The 18,357-nt window shown below is 40.4% G+C and overlaps 1 protein-coding gene and 1 long non-coding RNA gene across 4 annotated transcripts in view; one reads left to right on the top strand and one right to left on the bottom strand.

Annotated features, from left to right (window-relative positions):
• LOC132778803 (uncharacterized) overlaps positions 1-1,534 on the bottom strand; it is a 151,072-nt gene extending 149,538 nt beyond the window's left edge. For 2 of the 3 annotated variants that reach the window (XR_010910201.1, XR_009631777.2), the window contains exon 1: positions 1,500-1,534. This is a non-coding gene — a long non-coding RNA (uncharacterized lncRNA). The remainder of the gene's footprint in view (positions 1-1,499) is intronic. The other variant, XR_009631778.2, reaches the window with a different exon arrangement.
• Positions 1,535-8,191: 6,657 nt separating this feature from the next.
• The window catches only part of MEOX2 (mesenchyme homeobox 2), an 86,408-nt gene continuing 76,242 nt past the window's right edge, over positions 8,192-18,357 (top strand). Inside the window, exon 1 of the mRNA XM_060782151.2 lies at positions 8,192-9,411. Coding sequence (XP_060638134.2) covers positions 8,856-9,411 — 556 coding nt within the window. The 5' untranslated portion in view covers positions 8,192-8,855. The remainder of the gene's footprint in view (positions 9,412-18,357) is intronic.

The following is an 18,357-nucleotide window of genomic DNA, read 5'->3' on the forward strand; positions in this document are numbered from 1 at the left end:
CTGAACATCAAGCAAAAAGTGGGTGCTAGAAACAATATCATACGAAAGCTGACTGGCACAACCTGGGGATCACAACCAGACACAGTGAAGACATCTGCCCTTGCGCTATGCTACTCTACTGCTGAGTACGCATGCCCGTGTGGAACACATCTCACCACACTAAAACAGTAGATGTGGCTCTTAATGAGACATGCCGCATTATCACGGGGTGTCTGCGCCCTACACCACTGGAGAAATTACATTGCTTAGCCAGTATTGTACCACCTGACATCTGCCGGGAAGTAACAGCCAATAGTGAAAGGACCAAGGCAGAGACATCTCCAGCTCATCCCTTGTTTGGATATCAGCCAGCACGTCAACGACTTAAATCTAGAAATAGTTTTCTAAGATCTAGAGAGACACTCTCTGGAACACCTCAGCAAGCGAGAGTCCAAAAGTGGCAGGCTCAAACCTGGAACCTCAACCAATGGCTGATACCAAATGAGAGACTCCCCCCTGGGCACATGGAAGACTGGGTGACTTGGAAGGCGCTGAACAGACTGCGCTCTGGCACCACGAGATGCAGAGCCAACCTCAAGATATGGGGCCACAAAGTGGAATCCACGACATGCGAATGTGGAGAAAAGCAAACCACTGACCACCTGCTGCAATGCACCCTGAGCCCTGCTACATGCACAATGGAGGACCTTCTTGCAGCAACACCAGAAGCACTCCAAGTGGCCAGATACTGGTCAAAGGACATTTAATCAATTACCAAACATGCAAATTTTGTGTTTTGTCTGTTTGTTTTGTTCTGTTAGAAATGTAATACAGTTGACTGGTTGCCCTGACATGACAAATAAATGGTTATGCAATGGGTTAAACTCTTGTGCTGGCAGGACTGATAACCAACAGTGGACAGAAGAGCAGGTTGAGCTCCCTCTGTCAGCTCCAGCTTCCCATGCGGGGACACAAGAGAAGCCTCCCACAAGGATGGTAAAAAACATCAACCATCTGGGTATCACCTGGGTAATGTCCTTGCAGAAGGCCAATTCTCTCACATCAGAAGCGACTTGCAGTTTCTCAAGTTGCTCCTGACATTAAAAAAAAATAGGTTTTAAACCGATTTATTTATGCAATGCTATTGACACAAAATAAAATATGTATATAATCAGTAAATGCTTATGAGGAGGGCAAAGATTTCTTCCCTAAGAGCAGCAGCTTCAAGTAATACAGGGAGGAAAGGTTCCAGCCATTGCAGGAGCTTTGCATTCATATCTGTTGTTAGGCACATATTGAAATGATAAACACAAGGCACAATATATTTCATCAGGATTGGGCGTATAGATATTTCCTCTTGAAAGGTCCTTTTTTGGGAAGGGAGGGGAGTTACCCAGCAACTATGGTCACCAGTACGCAGAAAAACGTCCAGAAAACTCGTTTAAGAAGAAGAAAAAGAAATATATATATATATATATAACCAGAATAGATCCATCTCAAAATATGGGAAGGGAGCTTACCGGCCATAGAGCTCTGCAGGTTCCCCAGTTCAGTCTAAAACTGGGAGGGAAAGTCAAGCAGCTGCTGAAGGAAACTTGCAGATTTTTTTTTTCAGAAAGTCTGCAAAACTAATTTCCCACAAAATGGGACTCAATTTCCGTTTAAGTAACTACCACTTGCAAAACTCATACACTCCCCCCGTTTATATATATATATATTATTCCAGTGGCAGATGAAAATGACTTGGTGTGCTTTGGTGTGTGTGAAGGAGCAGAGAAGGATCTCAAACCTCGCCGAATGGGACTAAATATCATTCTCATAACGAACGAGAAGAGTAACGATTTCCAAAGGAAAGGAAGGGGGAAAGAATAAACTTCCCTCGCTATCACGATAATTTGTTTGTTCGCGTTACTTTACTGTAACGTCGAATATAACTCGTTTTTTTTGTTTCAACGCTGTTCCGAAGTCTGTCTTTTGAGACACCTGAGGGAACCTAAACAAAGGGGACAAAACAAACTTTGCTAACGGGTGGGGTGTTTGGGTGCGTCCTGAACAAGAGTGGGACGTGTAGTTTTGAAAGGACAAGAGTGTATATAATATACCTGTATATAAAGGAATATAATTATACATATATAGAGAGAATATATTGATTTCCCTGTCAATTGTGTTGTGTTTTTTTTTTTTGGTCGTGTCAGGAGCGACTTGAGAAACTGCAAGTCGCTTCTGGTGTGACAGAATTGGCCGTCTGCAAGGACGTTGCCCAGCGATGTTTTGATGTTTGACCATCCTTGTGGGAGGCTTCTCTCATGTCCCCCGCATGGGGAGCTGGAGCTGACAGAGGGAGCTCACCCCGCGCTCTCAGTTGTGTTGGCGTGTGCCTTTGAGGTAACATGGCGAACCCCAGTTCCATTTTTTCTGAGGGGAATACTCTCTGAGGTGATTGCACCAGTTTCTTTCTCTGAAATGCAACCTGCAGCACCTGGTCTCCGTTAGCGGGCAGGACGCAATAATAATAATAATAATAATAATAATAATAATAATAATAATAATAATAATAATAATAATATAGACACAATGCCATCATTATTGGGGCCAGTGGGATGGAAAGGGAGAGTGTCTATTAGGTCGTAATGGAGAGCCTCCTAACTCTACGGATTTCCCCTCAGTAGAGAGGGGCTGCTGAGAGGATCGAGAGTTCCTTGCGTCGGTGTTTCTCAATTTGTGGAGGAGACACTATTTCCCCGATTTGACATATAGTGTCCTCGAAAAGAATGAAATAACGTGGGATGGTAACCGTCGGTTCAAAAGCCCAACGCAAAAGATCCACTCGTTGCCTCCCGGAGGGGAATCTGAGGCAGCAGAGGGAATCTCGCCGGTCGCTTCCCGTGCTTTGCGCGCTCTTTTCCCCTCACGCGTTTCAGTTGGCAGCGGGGCTGTTGGGAAGACCCACGCTTCTTTTTCCCGCTTACATTTGCTTTCTGGATATAAAAGGGACGCAGGACATTTTGCTCCTCTTCCTTTCCTTTCCTTCATCGTGGAAAGAAACTCACACACGTTCAGCTCCACAAAAGCCTCTGATAAAGGTCGCCTTGGTTGGGAACGACTTGAAGATATAATTCTACATAGTAACAACAAGCTTCTCAGTTTCCTTTCTCCTCAAAAGTGCCCAAAGCCCAAAGGGATCCGTACAAAAGCTCCAGCCCTCCTTGAAATTCTGAAGAAGACAGTTCTTGATGTCACTTTGTTAGGTTTCCACAACAACAGCTCAGAATAGATTTCCTATCTATCTATCCACGTAGATATAGGGGGAGAGAGAAAGATACAGTTGATAGGTAGATAGGTAGGCAAATTTTAGTCCTCTGTCTATCTATCTATCCACATAGATATAGGGGGAAGAGGGAGATACATTTGGTAGATAGATATATAGATAGATCAGGCATGGGCAAACTTCAGTCCTCCACCTATCTATCTATCTATCTATCTATCTATCTATCTATCTATCCTTCCATCCACATTTATATAGGAAGTGAGAGATATATAGTTGGTAGATAGATAGATAGATAGATAGATAGATAGATAGATAGATAGATAGATCAGGCATGGGCAAACTTCAGTCCTCTATCTATCTATCTATCTATCTATCTAGCTAGCTAGCTAGCTAGCTAGCTAGCTATCCTTCCATCCACATTTATATAGGGAGTGAGAGATATATCGTTGGTAGATAGATAGATAGATAGATAGATAGATGAGAGAGAGAGAGAGAGAGAGAGAGAGAGAGATCAGGCATGGGCAAACTTCAGTCCTCTATCTATCTATCTATCCATCCATCCATCCATCCATCCATTTATCTATACAACTAGATATAGGAAAGGGGAAGAGATACAGCTGGTAGATAGATAGATAGATAGATAGATAGATAGATAGATAGATAGATAGATAGATAGATAGATAGATAGATAGATAGATAGAACAGGCATGGGCAAACGTCAGTCCTCCATCTATCTGTCTATCCATCCATCCATTATCTATACAACTAGATATAGGAAAGGGGGGAGATATATAGTTGGTACATAGATAGATAGATACAGCATGGTTAAACTTTGCTTCTCTGTCGATTTCCATGTATCTATCTATCATCTATCTATCTATCTATCTATCTATCTATCTATCTATAAACACAGACATAGGGATATATACAGTTGGCAGATACTAGATATATAGATAGATCAGGCATGGACAAACCGGTCCTCTATATTTATCTATCTATACAAATATATATATATATAGAGAGAGAGAGAGAGAGAGTTGGTAGATAGATCTATAGATAGATCTATAGATAGATCAGGCATGGGCAAACTTCAGTCCTCTATCTATCTATCTATTCCCTATATATATATATATAGAGAGAGAGAGAGAGAGAGAGAGAGAGAGATACAATTGCTAGATAGATCAGGCATGGGAAAACTTTTTTCCTCCAGATGTTTTGGACTTCAACTCTCACAATTCCTAACAGGCAGTAGGTTGTTAGGAATTGTGGGAGTTGAAATCCAAAACAGTTGAATACAAAAATATATTATTTTATGTTTATTTCGAATATTTGTACCTCACCCTTCTCTACCCTGGAAGGGGGACTCGGGGCAGCTGAGATAGAAGAAAGAGATGGGTGGATAGATTAGATAGATAAATAAATAAATAGAAAGTCAGTTAAAATGTTCATAATAAAACGTAAAAACAATTCACATCACAATTTAATATATTATGTTGGCATAGGGGTAAGAGATACCTTTGGATAATGGTTTTAGGGATCAGGTGGGGGGGGGGGGTGCCAACAAGCTCTGGCATGCCATTGTAGAGGCTGTCCTGGATTCAAAAAGAAAAGGCAGACTTGTCTGAGACCACAGATCATTCCTAAGCTTATAAAACCAAAGAATCTATATGGGAGGATATAGATTGGTGTTCTCTCAATTTGTTTCAAGGAAACCTCTGCATATGTAGCATCCTTTCATGTTCTAAGTATGAAAACCATAAAATCAATATGTGTCAAGATGGTAATCAAGTAGCTTGACAGGTGTGGGGAGCCCTGCCGTAAAATGAATTGTCCACACTTGTAATTGCACTGCAGCGGAAGTGCTAGTCCACAGCTGTTTGCCATATTGAAATGTATTCACTTGACTGAAACAGACCTCTGGCCAAGGGGCTTATTTTGGGCCAGAGAGAGAGAGAGAGCAAGTTTAAACTCTCCAGGAAACTTCATTTCTAGACTCTTTGGATCTGAATCCAGTGCACACGGGTTTCTGTCTATCCCTATTAGCACATTTCTTCAGAGACACCCCAGTGTGAAAGGCATCTTGATCTGAGGGATCTCTTTCATTGTTTCCACAGGCTACTTTTACACATCATAGAACTGGTCCAAGTTATCCATCTTCTAAATAAAAAATCAACAGTCGCTCCAGGACAAGACTGAGACATCTCTTTTCAGCACTAGTTAAACTATAAACTATTTTGCTGACAGACATGAGGAGGCTGGTAAAGATTGTATAAATGAAGTTGTGGTTTTTAAAGGCGATTGTTTTGAAATATATGGAGCATGACTCTTGGAGTGAGACTGAGAGCTCCTATTTGACAAGAAAATAATTCCAGGATAGTCTTAGATTTGTGACTAGCTTTATAACAATCACTGTTTTTGTTTAAAAGTTGGAAAAGAGCACAAAATTACTTCATCGAAATCAATTCTCTGTATATGTGGTACAGTAAATAGCTGTACACCCAATCCACCAAAATGCTGGGGAGTAAGAATTCTAATATTTAGCAAGGGGAAAAATATAACATTTTTATGGCACATCACATATGTTACCTCAATAATCCTTATAACCTAGTAAACTCAGCTGATGTTATTATTCCCATATTGTGAACAGGAGGAATGCTTAGGCCAGGGATAGTGGCTTCCCTAAGGTCATTTTATGTCTTCAAGGCTGAAGGAAGTTTAGAATCATGATGAACTTCCCATATTATAACTCTTTTCTCACAGTTCATACTCCTGCAATTCAATATCATGCAGGCTTACTGAGAAGTAAATCCCATTGAATGTAGTGAGAATTCCTCCCTAGTAAATATGTTTAGAATTGTATCCTTAACCAATATCCTGCACCAGGGAAACTAGCACTTAAAAAAAAACCTCTTGAGGCAATGAAGCAGAGAAGATTTCATTTACCTTTTTTACTTGCCAGGAAAAGATATCCTGAGAGTTGCAATATAAAATATTTATGCAGAATTCTCCCCATGGATTTTGGAGAGAAATGTGAGGATGCGAAGCTTATTTTCCCTGAGCTGCTGGGTCCAGTGAATCCAGTATTTAATATGGCCCTGATATCCCAGGCTTGCTCCCAGCTTGAGACAAGGAAAGTTCATAAGGCCATATCACACATTAGAAAACAGCTTATGCTGACGATTCATGGAAATGAAAACTAATATTCAAAAATATACCTGAGATAAAATAGCCTTTAGGGGCAACCATAAAAATCAGTGGGTTTAAATTAAGTCTTTTCCAGCTGCAGCTTTGTTTTGAACCTTCTTGTGATTCTGAAGTGTGTGTATGTTTGTCTTGGGGTATTGCAGTTTTAGCTGAAAGGTCTTGAGGGTCCTTGGAGAAACATCTACAACCTCATCAAATAGCTGGTTCTGGACCTCCATGTAAAGAGGTTCTTAGTCTCACCATATACATCTTTAAACCATGTGTAAATTGTCTCATTGATGACTATGAATGTAGGTGTATATTTGTGGCGGGAAGCTCAATTGGCCAGGCTTCTCTTTAGTCAGTGTCCATGTTGCATTAAATAGACTTGTGTCCCAGATACTGGCCTACATATGAGGAAGGAGGTCCCAGGACTAAATTGTTTACTGTGACATGTGATGGGCTATTGTTCATCAGTTCATGAGTGAGATCATGGAAAGGAAATTTGATGACTGTGTTGAAATGAAGAGAAGAATAAAGACCAAAAAGTCTGTATTGTTCATAAGAAGTTCCATCATGCTGACTCTTTTCAATGAGACATCTCACAACAGTGTCAGATAGCTGCTAAGGTCTCACAACCAGTCCCTAACCTAACTACCTGTCTCTGGTCTCTATTCTAGTAGAGCTTCTGAACTCAAGATTTTGGGGGTTTCCATTAGTGGGAGAACATGTGCAAAGGGAAGTGTGGAGAAACTGGAACCAGTTTACCACCTTTTTCCTAAGCAGCATGGTTTCAGTGGCAGCTGAACCTGAGGAACAGTTCAAAATTTTAGTCTAAAATGTAGCAGAGGTATCCAAGGTGCTGAATGGTGTTTCCAAAACAGCTTTGGACATTGGATAGTTCTTTCAAATATAGGGTTAGAGCCTGGACTAGATTCACCACTCTTGCTGAAAGGGGACACATTTGATGCCAGTATGAGTATACGGAGCTTTAGTCAAACCATTCTGTCCTCTGGAAGGTGAACAGAAGAATTTATGCAGCAGGAGATACAACCTAGTTCTAGCTGCCACCTCTGCCTGCTTACTTGGTCACTTTTAGTTCTAGGTGACATAACAAAGGCAATGGAGTCTGCTGGGTCCATGCAACCTTGAAGAATGGTGTAAATGGGCAAAGCAGAAAGGATTGAAACACGAGACCAATTAAGCAGGTCTTGATTTCTCAGTTGTGGCACATTGAGCTCCTTGATCTGGTGGCATAAAGTGAAAGATCAGAACCAAGTTCCATCCAGAAAGATTTGCCCAGCTTTTCCCCATTCAACAATTTCAACTCGACACTTCTGTCCAGTGGAAAGGGCAAATTGTTTGGAGAAGGCCCCATCCCATGTTGTTCATGGAGGACAATATCATGGAAGTAGGAGGAGATGCCTTCTTTATCCAGGGTCTGCTGCTTAGGAGAGAATCAATTGGGGAGTGAGGGAAGTCACACAGAACCAAGAATCATCCAGAAAGATTTGCCCAGATTTCCCCTACCCAACAACTTCAACTCAGCACTCCTGTCCAGTGAAAGGGGCAGATGGTTTGGAGAAGGTCCAGTCCCATGTTGTTCATGGAGAACAATATCATGGAAGTAGGAGGAGACGCTGCTTAGGAGAACCAATTGGGGGAGTGAGGGAAGTGACACTCTGAGCCGCATCCTGCACCACCCAAGAGAGGTTTAGTCAATGGAAGTGCCCATTAGCCATTGCTTCCCCGTCCTTCCTTGGGTAGTAGTGATGAGGCCCAGAGGGAAGGAGCAGCAGGAGTGGCTCCAGCTGAGAGTGAGAGGGATCTATTGTGGGGGGAGCCAAGAGAGTTGGGCTGCCAGAAGTTGAGAGGAGGACCCTGGCTAAGAAGGCATGAGGACAGCCCCCCTGGGGTCAGGGCTTGGGTCCTCCGAGTGGCCGGTGGCAGGGCTGTGAGGCTGAAGCGGGGAGGCCGCTGCCTGTGGTCAGTGCGCCGTGCAGCCTAAGCCAGCCCCCGGCTCACGTTACACACTCCTGTATTTATAACCTCGGCGAGCCGCTTCCCCCGCGGAGGAGCAGCCACAACAGCAGCAGCAGCAGCACTCGGGACCACCTCCTTTTTGCCGGCAGAGCCGAGCCCCGCGCCCCTTTCCCCCCACCTCCGAGCCAAGCCAGTGAAGCCACCGCCGGGACCGGTTGCGCGCCGAGGACTTGGATTATTATTCCCGGTTGCGCTCCCTTGGCCCGCCTCGCCTTGCCTGGACGTGCCCTGCCTGGCTTCGGGGGTGGCTGGCAGGAGAGCCGAGGGGCAGGAGGAGGAGGAGGAGGGGGGCGAGGAGGACCCGGGCACCAGCGCCTGGTGGTTCTGGGCCCGCGGCGGGCTTTCGGGGCCGGAGGCGCGCGGGTCCCGCTTGGTGCATGCCATGGACCACACGCTCTTCGGCTGCCTGCGCAGCCCCCACCATGCCCCCGGCCAGGGCTTGCACCCCTTCTCGCAGTCCGCCCTCGCCTTGCACGGCCGCTCGGACCACCACATGTCCTACCCGGAGCTCTCGGCCTCCTCCTCCTCCTGCATCATAGCCGGGTACCCCGGCGAGGAGGGCATGTTCGGCAGCCAGCACCACAGGGGGCATCACCACCACCATCACCATCACCACCATCACCAACAGCAGCAGCAGCCGCAACAGCCGCCGCCTCACCAGGCTTTGCAAACGAATTGGCACATTCCGCAGATGGCTTCGCCGCCGCCGCCCCCTCCACCTCCTCCTCCGCCGCCCGCCTCGTCCAGGCATAGCCTGTGCCTCCAGCCCGACTCGGGGGGACCCCCGGAGCTGGGCAATAGCCCCCCGGGACTGTGCTCGAACTCGCCGAGCTTGGGAAGCAGCACCCCGACGGGCGCGCCGGGAGATTATGGCAGGCAGGCGCTGTCCCCGGTGGAGGCCGAGAAGCGCGTCGGCAAGCGGAAAAGCGACAGCTCAGGTAAGGAAGGGCACACAAGGGGCTTCTCCCTGCGAGACGGGAAGGGGAGGTGGAGAGGGGCAGCCCGGGATGGGCGAATCGCCCAAGACTCCTCCTGGCCACTCCTGGCCTGGTGTCACTTTTGGGGGGCGCAAAAAGCTTTGTATGACGGCTAAGGCATAGGCCATGCGGTTGAACCATGAAATCGCTCGTCCACACTTCCCAACAGGCCAGAGGGGGGAACTCTCGGGGAGTTTGGACTCGTGTGCGCCTCTGACACCTGGGTTTCCCTTCCGGGATTCCCCACTTGGAAAAGAGAAGCGCTTTCCCCACTCCATCAGCCAGTTTATTTCCCTAGTTTCTTTTTTCAGCCAGTGCTTAACTCTCGAGAAGTTGGCATTTCTTCTTTTGGTTTATTTTATACAGGATGTTTTAATGCTATACTTCTTTGACTGGGAGTAAATCCCAATGAGATAAATGGGATTTACGTCTATGTAGACATGGATTCCTATCCATTACAAAGCTTTATTTGGTTTGTTTTGTAGAGGAAGCCATAATCCTATGGCTGGGATAAATCCCAATGAAATAAATGAGGTTCATGTCTATATAGCAGGCATGGCCAAATTTAAGCCCTCCACGTGTTTTGGACTTCAACTCCCACAATTCCTAACAGCCTCAGGCCCTTCCCTTCACTTAAGCGGCTGAGGGGGGAAAGGAAGGGCCCTGAGGCTATTAGGAATGGTGGGAGTTGGAGTCCACAACACCTGGAGGACCCAAGTTTGCCCATGCCTGCTATATAGGCACAGATTTGTCTCCACTACAATGTTGTAACATACACGTCCCTCTCCTCTGTCGTTTTTACAAGTTATGTGTTCTGTATTTAATAGCTTCTGTAATTTCCAGCTTTTACATGCTACATACAATTTTATATACAGGGTCCTGAACATGTTTGGAAAAGGATTTGAATTATTAATCTACTAATTAGTGAAATCTAAGAAAATGTCCCTCTATTATAATCAATTTCAGTTCCTTACTGAAGCATATTTACATAGGATACACACTCACATACTCAGTTAAGGATTTATTGTGCTAGTAATATGCCTGTTTGATTTTGAAAGTAAATCGAGGTGTCACTTTGGCTATATATATATGTGTGTACTAGGGTTGGATTAAATGTGCTACCAGCATTCCAAGCAGTTTTGTATGACAGATGTTGGCCCCATGATAAAACTGCTAAAGGTAAGTTATACAGACAGGCACATGCAAAAGAAAAGGAAGTTGTGGTTAGAAAGAGAAAGTAATAGCATTTCCCTTGTATTATTAGAAATACAAGGGAAGCCATGATCATGTTTCCTTTAAATGCAAGCTGAATAATGAAAAAAATAGTTTTCTTTCTGCATTTTCTATATTTAACAGACTTATTTCTATTTTCAATAATTTCCCTATACCAATTATAACACTTTTTCAGAAGTTGACAGGTTCTCATACTACATACCTAGTGGTTTATAAAGAAATTGGTTTTTCCAAATCATCACTAAATATGTAACATGTATGAAGAAAATTCAAATTTCTAGGGCATATAATTTTAAATTGGCAGATGGGTAAGTGTAATAACTTAAAATTCTATTACCTAAAAATGGAAAGGAAATTTTAATTTCACTTTGTTGTTATACTTCAAGTCTCAAATATGTAAACTTAAATTACAATGAATTACAGTATAATCCACAACACAATGAAGCAATTTTCATTTATTTGATATGTGAATATTGTTGTTCTTAATATTACCGCTTTATACTCATACTCATAATGAAAAAAATCTTTAGTAAGCCTGACTCCCCTGTAATATGTACAAAATTGGTTTACTAATCTTGTGATAAATAGGTGTAGACCAGGCACGGGCAAACTTTGGCCCTCAGGGTGTTTTGGACTTCAACTCCCACAATTCCTAACAGCCTCAGGCCCCTTCCTTTTCCCCCATAGCTGCTTAAGCAGCTGAGTGGGAAAAGGAAAGGGCCTGAGGCTATTAGGAATTGAAGTCCCAAACACCTGGAGGGCCAAAGTTTGCCCATGCCTGGTCTAAGTTCTTTTAAATACAGATTGTTCAGTTTTCAATGTACGTTACATAAAATGTTGCTTTTAAAGGAGTCCACTGTACAATTCTGAAAGATATATTTAATAGTTAGTATGAAAATACATAACAAATCTTAATTTGTGGTCAGAAATTCCTTATTTTGCATGTTTTAAATGCTTTTATTAATCATTTGGAACATATATATATATAGCAAAAAAAAACATGCAAAATAAGGAATTTCTGACCACAAATTAAGATTTGTTATGTATTTTTATACTAACTATTAAATATATCTTTCAGAATTGTACAGTGGACTCCTTTAAAAGCAACATTTTATGTAACGTACATTGAAAACTGAACAATCTGTATATATATATGTATGTGTGTGTGTGTATGCATGTCATTTGTTCCCTTGTATATATGTAATGCTTGTTTCATTTAGTAACTTCTTAGACATAATTTAAATAATGCTGATACAGCAGGAAGATGAATTTCCAATAGAAAAAGATATTAGGTTTTCATTTTTTTATTTCCTTTATCCTAAAAGTTACGTACCTCTTGTATACTATACATTTGCTGTCACTTTTGTACCTCCAGTTGTTAAACTGCTAAATAAATTTTAGCAAATGCATTCTTCTTAAATGTACTATACTTTTACATTTGTCACAACTTCTCAACCACAAATAAATCACTAGAGATTTCACAAAACTTATCTGTTTGCATTTATAGTGGTGCTGACAATGAACTATTGTAATTAATGGTGTTTGTCTAGCTATTGCATAAATCTGGGGATGTATTCGTATTAGAAAACCATTGCATCCCAAAATTAAAAATGGCACAATGCTTGTGTTTGGGTAAATATAGTTACACTGGATGAAACTGTAGAAAGATGAACCAACTTGATTTTTGTCCTTGCCTTGTGCTGCCTTTCAACAAGTTAAGAGGTCCCCTCTGTATATGTCTGCTTGTGGCAGAATCATAAGGAAACGATCAACTGTTTCCAACATGATCTGTGTATGATATCACAAAGGGAAATACAGTCATCAGGACTAGTAGACAGCTGTTGACAGTTCTTCCATGGATTCGCTGTAGCTCTCCCATGACAGAATTTATTCCTGACAAAATGAACTCACTTTTTGTAGGATGAAAAAATCAGAAATTCCAAAATTATTTTAGATCACTCCTTTGAGACAACGTTGTCCTTTGTCCTATCAAATCAGAAAATCTGGATCCCAATGTAATACTAAGTATTTGTGTAATCAGAAACCCAGTCAATGGAGAATCTGGGCATGTCAACCAGATAAACGCTTCTTTTGCATGCCCCCCCCCTCTTTTAGTATTCATATTATCAAATAGTTGTTATTTCATGTAATTATTCTTCTGTTTAGTGTTTCGGATCCATTTGTTTGCTCTCTTCATTTAAGTTTTAGTAAAACTATAGTTTATTGTTAGAGACAAATACAAACAGTGAACTATCACAATGCTCTTAAAGTTGTTGTGTGCTCTGAATTATGAATTATGGTGACCCTAAGGTCATCTTATGGAGTGTTCTGGGGATTAGTGTGTGTGATTCGCCCAAGGTCACCAAATGGGTTTCCATGGTTGAGTGCAGAATCTAACACTGGTCTCTAGAGTTATAGTCCAATGCTGAAACTGGCTGTCACGGTATATTATACTGCATCCTAAATACTCTTATCAGAATGCAAGGTCCATTCAATTCAATGTATCATGCATCCATGTAATACAAGAGGAAATTAAATGCACATTATTTTATAATTTGGAATTATATTTTGTATTACATCGTCGGACTATCTTAGATCTTTTACAGACATATGTCTCTTGGAAGAAGAAATATTAAAGTCAAGTAATTTCATAATGTTACTGAATAATTTTCAAACTTATTTTGGAAGGCTTATTTTGTAATGTTTCCTTATTAGTAATTATTCCTGATTTCAAACTTATATAACTTTAAAAAACATAACAGTAAAACTGTACACGAATAAATTACATATACTGGTTACAAGTTTTATTTGTAACTTTCTTAGATTTTTTTGAATTATTAAATTTTGAATTAACTAATAATTTAATCCACATTTCCTTAGAAATGTCTATTGGTATTAATAGTATTTGTTTTCCAAAACATAAATTTAGGGCAGGATATATATACTGAAATCAAAAGGTTACACTGTTGTAATGGTGCTTGAATATGATACTTATAAAGTCTGAGTCTTAACTGAAGTGGAGTTCACACTGGGGGATTTTAGTAACTTCATTGAACACAGGTTGCCTAGAAGTACTGTTTGGTTTGGTGTATTATGTCATAAATATTTGGTGTATTTTTCAGTAAATGTATTTGTCAAAAACTTCACCTGTTAAGTAATTTGATAAATGTGCTGAATCATATGGATTCATTGCTTCTGATGACTTCTGATGACTTTCAAAAACATTTCAATAAGAAAAATGACCCGTATATATATCCAAATGGATCTGTTTCATCTATGTTTGAAAAACTTTCAGCATGTTACTAGAAGAAAAGAAAAATGTGTTTATTATCAGCTTTTTTCCTACACAGAGTTAATTTGTTAATTAAGTTTGGGTTTTGTTATCAAAATATAATTTATCATGAACAGAAATGACAAATCACATAGGTAAGGAGGCATTTGAAGTGTGTCCAAAAGCTACAATACAAAAAGCAGTGAAAGTAGTTCTAAAATCTTTGGGGATTTTCAGTGTATGTTTTTTAAAGGACAGCTCCCCATACCATGGAAATGTTTGATAGAAACTTTTGATATGGCATATGAAAGACAATCTGTTCTGAGAAAGCAACAGCAGTAATCACAAAATGTCACAAAACATGTCTAAGATATTTTTTTCCTGTGTCAGGAGCAACTTGCAGAAACTGCAAGTCGCTTCTGATATGAGAGAATTGGCTGTCCGCAGGGATGTTGCCCAGGAGACGCCCAGATGTTTTACCATCCTGTGAGAGGCTTCTCTCATGTCCCCATGTGGGAAGCTGGAGCTGACAGACAGAGCTCGCCCTGCTCCCAGGATTCGAACTGCAGACCTTTCTGTCCGCAGTCCCATTACACTACCGGGGGCTTCGTCTAAGACTTAGAAGCACACTTAAAGTATACTTAAGAAACTCATTTCTTGGAAACTCATTTCTTTAAGTCTAAGACAAAGATGCATACTTAAAGAAATGAGGCTAAAATATCTCCAAAAGTATATCCAAGCCAAAGTCTTAGGTATACTGCGTAGTATTTTGGTTCTTTAAATAGCAGATTTCCATAATATATAAGCTACTTTCATTTAGCAGGTGAAGGTGGTCTCCTTGCCAGTTTTACGGTATCAAGAAAGATGAGCAAATTAGTAGCCATTTAATACATTATTGTTGCATTTTTTACTGCTATTGGAACTGGAGAATGATTTGTGGAATTCTCTGTCCTAGAGGAGAGAATAAATAAGTCAATCTTGGATAGTGTGCATCTCAGGTGGGGAGAGGAACATTGTTTTGGTCAGATGTGTCTGTTAATCAAATCCTAATGAAAGGATGAAAGTAAACACTATTGATTCTAATAGTTATTTCTAGTATGTTCCTTCATATGCAGTTTCTCTATTATATACAGGCAGTCCTTGTGTTGCAAACACCTAACTTACAAACAACTCATAGTTAAGAATGGGGTGAGACAACAGAAAGTGAGAGAAATCTACCCCTTGGAAGGGAAATCCACCCCTGAAAGGTTTCTTGTGGGGAAAAGGTGTCTCCACTGAAGCTTAATCACCAATCCTTATTTTCACAGCAGGCCACATTTTTCAAAATCCAATTATCACAGGAACAGAAAGTGAGGTGAAATCCTCTGAACAGGGGCACAAAAAGCAAAACAAATTCCACAGGGGTGTTAACCCATCTCTTGTTGGTAACTTGCAGACTGCCCGTATAGAGATTGCCAGTGCTGTTCAGGAGGGGTACGCTAACCTGTGATACATAGTAAACTGGACATGTTCCCCTTTGATATAAGTTGGACTTAGGATAGAAATGTCAGACACCTGGTAATAATTTTAATATTCCTAATATGGAAAGTGGGGACAATTATTTTTTTATAAAAGAGGAATTTTTTTACAGTATGTTTTTAATAGTGTATCCTACTAAAATTTATTATTATACGTGAGAATATTGTTTTAGCATAAATGATCACTGTATCATTTAGTGTCTGAATAAAACGTCCTGTAACCTTGGGGCAAGCTCCATTGAACTCAGTGGGACTTAGTTATGGGTGTACAATACAAAACATGCATCCTTAGAACCAATATCCATGGTTTCATTTATGCATTTAGGATGTCTTCTACAATTGTGGTTATTATTATTATTATTATTATTATTATTATTAATAGTAATAGTAGTAGTGTCCTGTTTTTATCTTTGTGATTGAAATGCAAAGCTACACTCTCTTCTTGGGACATATGTCATTCATCCCGTTGGTCATTATCATCAGTAGTTTCATGTACCCACACAAACTCTAGGAATGTATTCCCTCATGGATATGGGGGTTGTACTGTATATGCAAGTAATCCTACTGCATGATGTTTGGGGATTTCAAAAAGGAGGCTTAGACATAATCAAGAATTAGCATGTTCCCCTAAGATTAAAGAGAGTGAGAGAGTTGTTGGATCTTCAGTGCTAAGAAAACAAATGACTAGATGGTTTAAAAACAGCTTCAAGCTAATTTTTAAAATGCTGACTTAGTTAATTTTTGTTATATGATCCTAAATATGTATACTTACTAGAAAATAAGTCTCAATGAATGTGAGTGTACATGCATAAAAATGCACTGAAAGATCTCAGTTCTAAACTGATTTCTTGGGAAGAATGGCAACTGAATTTACATTTCTACATCTGAGTGTAAGAGATGGCTCCTGCAATTTACATAATATCTGAGTAGTGTAGTAGTTAGCCAGTACTTACACTTTTCAATGACTAGAGTCTTGTTGGGTGATTTGAAAGTAGATCCACTGAATAATGTTTTGAATAGTCATTCAATACATGGATAAATCCAGATAGTTCAATAGCCCTTATTTAGTTGGAACTAGCAATAAGATTTAGGGCCATGTGAAATGTTTACACTTGCAAAACTCTGCTTATGCAACTATGAACTGAAACTGACCATTGTACAATAACCAAAAAAGTACAAATGTGCATGTATGGGAATGAATACATGGTTATGAAACTAACAATCAAGTGATTACTTATTAAAACATTATTCACAGAGAGTCAATAGGTATATTTATAGTATGTGCAATTTAGCATTTAGTTACTATTATAAATTGTTATCTACTTCTAATCTATTATTGAATTTGGATATTCTTTTGGGTTTTATCCATTATTAAAATGTTTGTTCTTAGTATATTTCAGGAACTTCAGCATATTTGTGTTGTTTTTTTTTATTGATTCAGAACAAGATGATACAAGTCAGACAAAAAAAAAATACTATTCAGATAGTACAGCACATTTCAGATATAGCCATGCTACAAAATAACTTACAAATAGTTGGATAGTGTTACTTAGACATATAGTCACATTTTAACCAGTCAACAAAATTATTTACTCTAAGGGACTGAAAACATTTATCATTATTTTCAAAATGATTTTATTTTTAGCAGAATCTAGTTCAGAGAGCTACTTTATTTCTGGTTATAATTAGGAGGATACTATCTTGGACAAATGCAATGGCATGCAAACATATTGAAACTGATTTCCATTGGGATCCAAGATGTGATTCCCAGAAACATTATATGGTATGAATCCAGAAGGGAGGATCTAGCTTTCTGTTCTGTGATTGTTGTGGAAATTTTTTTGTACATTTATATTTAAATCTGCCAGAAGATAATATTTTATTTTGAATTTATTTGATGTAGTTTTAAATTATAATGCATTTTAATGTATGTATATATTTCAAGAGTGGTATCATTTTGAAATAGGTTAGCTTTTAAAGGTTTGAATGCCACTGTATGACTTAGAAAATGGATTCAAAAGTGTGTTAGAAAGTATTTATTTATTTATTTCACAGTTTTGTATACCGAGCTTCTCAACCTCGTCGAGGGATTCAGCCCGGTTTACAGCCATAAAAACATATACATTCATTAAAATATCATATATCACAAATTACAAAACAACTTTAAAAACACTAAATATAAAACTACAGTGGTCAGTCCTAATAAGATGGATCTATATCCACTTCCATCCTATGGTGTTGTCTCATTCCTCGAAGGCCTGACTCCACAGCCACGTCTTCACCTGTTTCCTAAATGTTAGGATGGATGGGGCGGTTCTGGCCTCCAGAGGGAGAGAGTTCCAGAGTCGTGGGGCCACCACCGAGAAGGCCCTGTCCCTCGTCCCGACCAGCCGCGCTTGCGAGGCTGGTGGGACCGAGAGCAGGGCCTCTCCAGATGATCTTAGTAATCTTGATGGTTCGTAGGGGAGAATACGTTTGGAGAGGTAAACAGGGCCGGAGTCGTTTAGGGCTTTATAGGTCAACACCAGCACTTTGAATTGTGCTCGGAAGCTAATTGGCAGCCAGTGGAGCTGGCGTAACAGTGGAGTGGTGTGCTCCCTGTACCCAGCCCCCGTTAGTAATCTGGCTGCCGCGCGTTGGACTTGCTGCAGCTTCCGGGCAGTCTTCAAAAGCAACCCCAAGTATGTATATGTATAGATCTTTCTTTCTGCAAAAAAGCCAAATGTCTTCATATACCTAGTTTTCTGGGATCAGGAGTCAATGAATACTTTTAGCAGTGTTGTGTTTTGAATATTGTCTTGATAGTATCTACTTTTATTTATTATGTTGACTATGATTATTGTTGTTGATGTATTAATTATAGATTCCGTATGATTCCATATGACA

Source organism: Anolis sagrei, chromosome 6 (genome assembly GCF_037176765.1).
Source record: "Anolis sagrei isolate rAnoSag1 chromosome 6, rAnoSag1.mat, whole genome shotgun sequence".
Classification (NCBI taxonomy): domain Eukaryota; kingdom Metazoa; phylum Chordata; class Lepidosauria; order Squamata; family Dactyloidae; genus Anolis; species Anolis sagrei.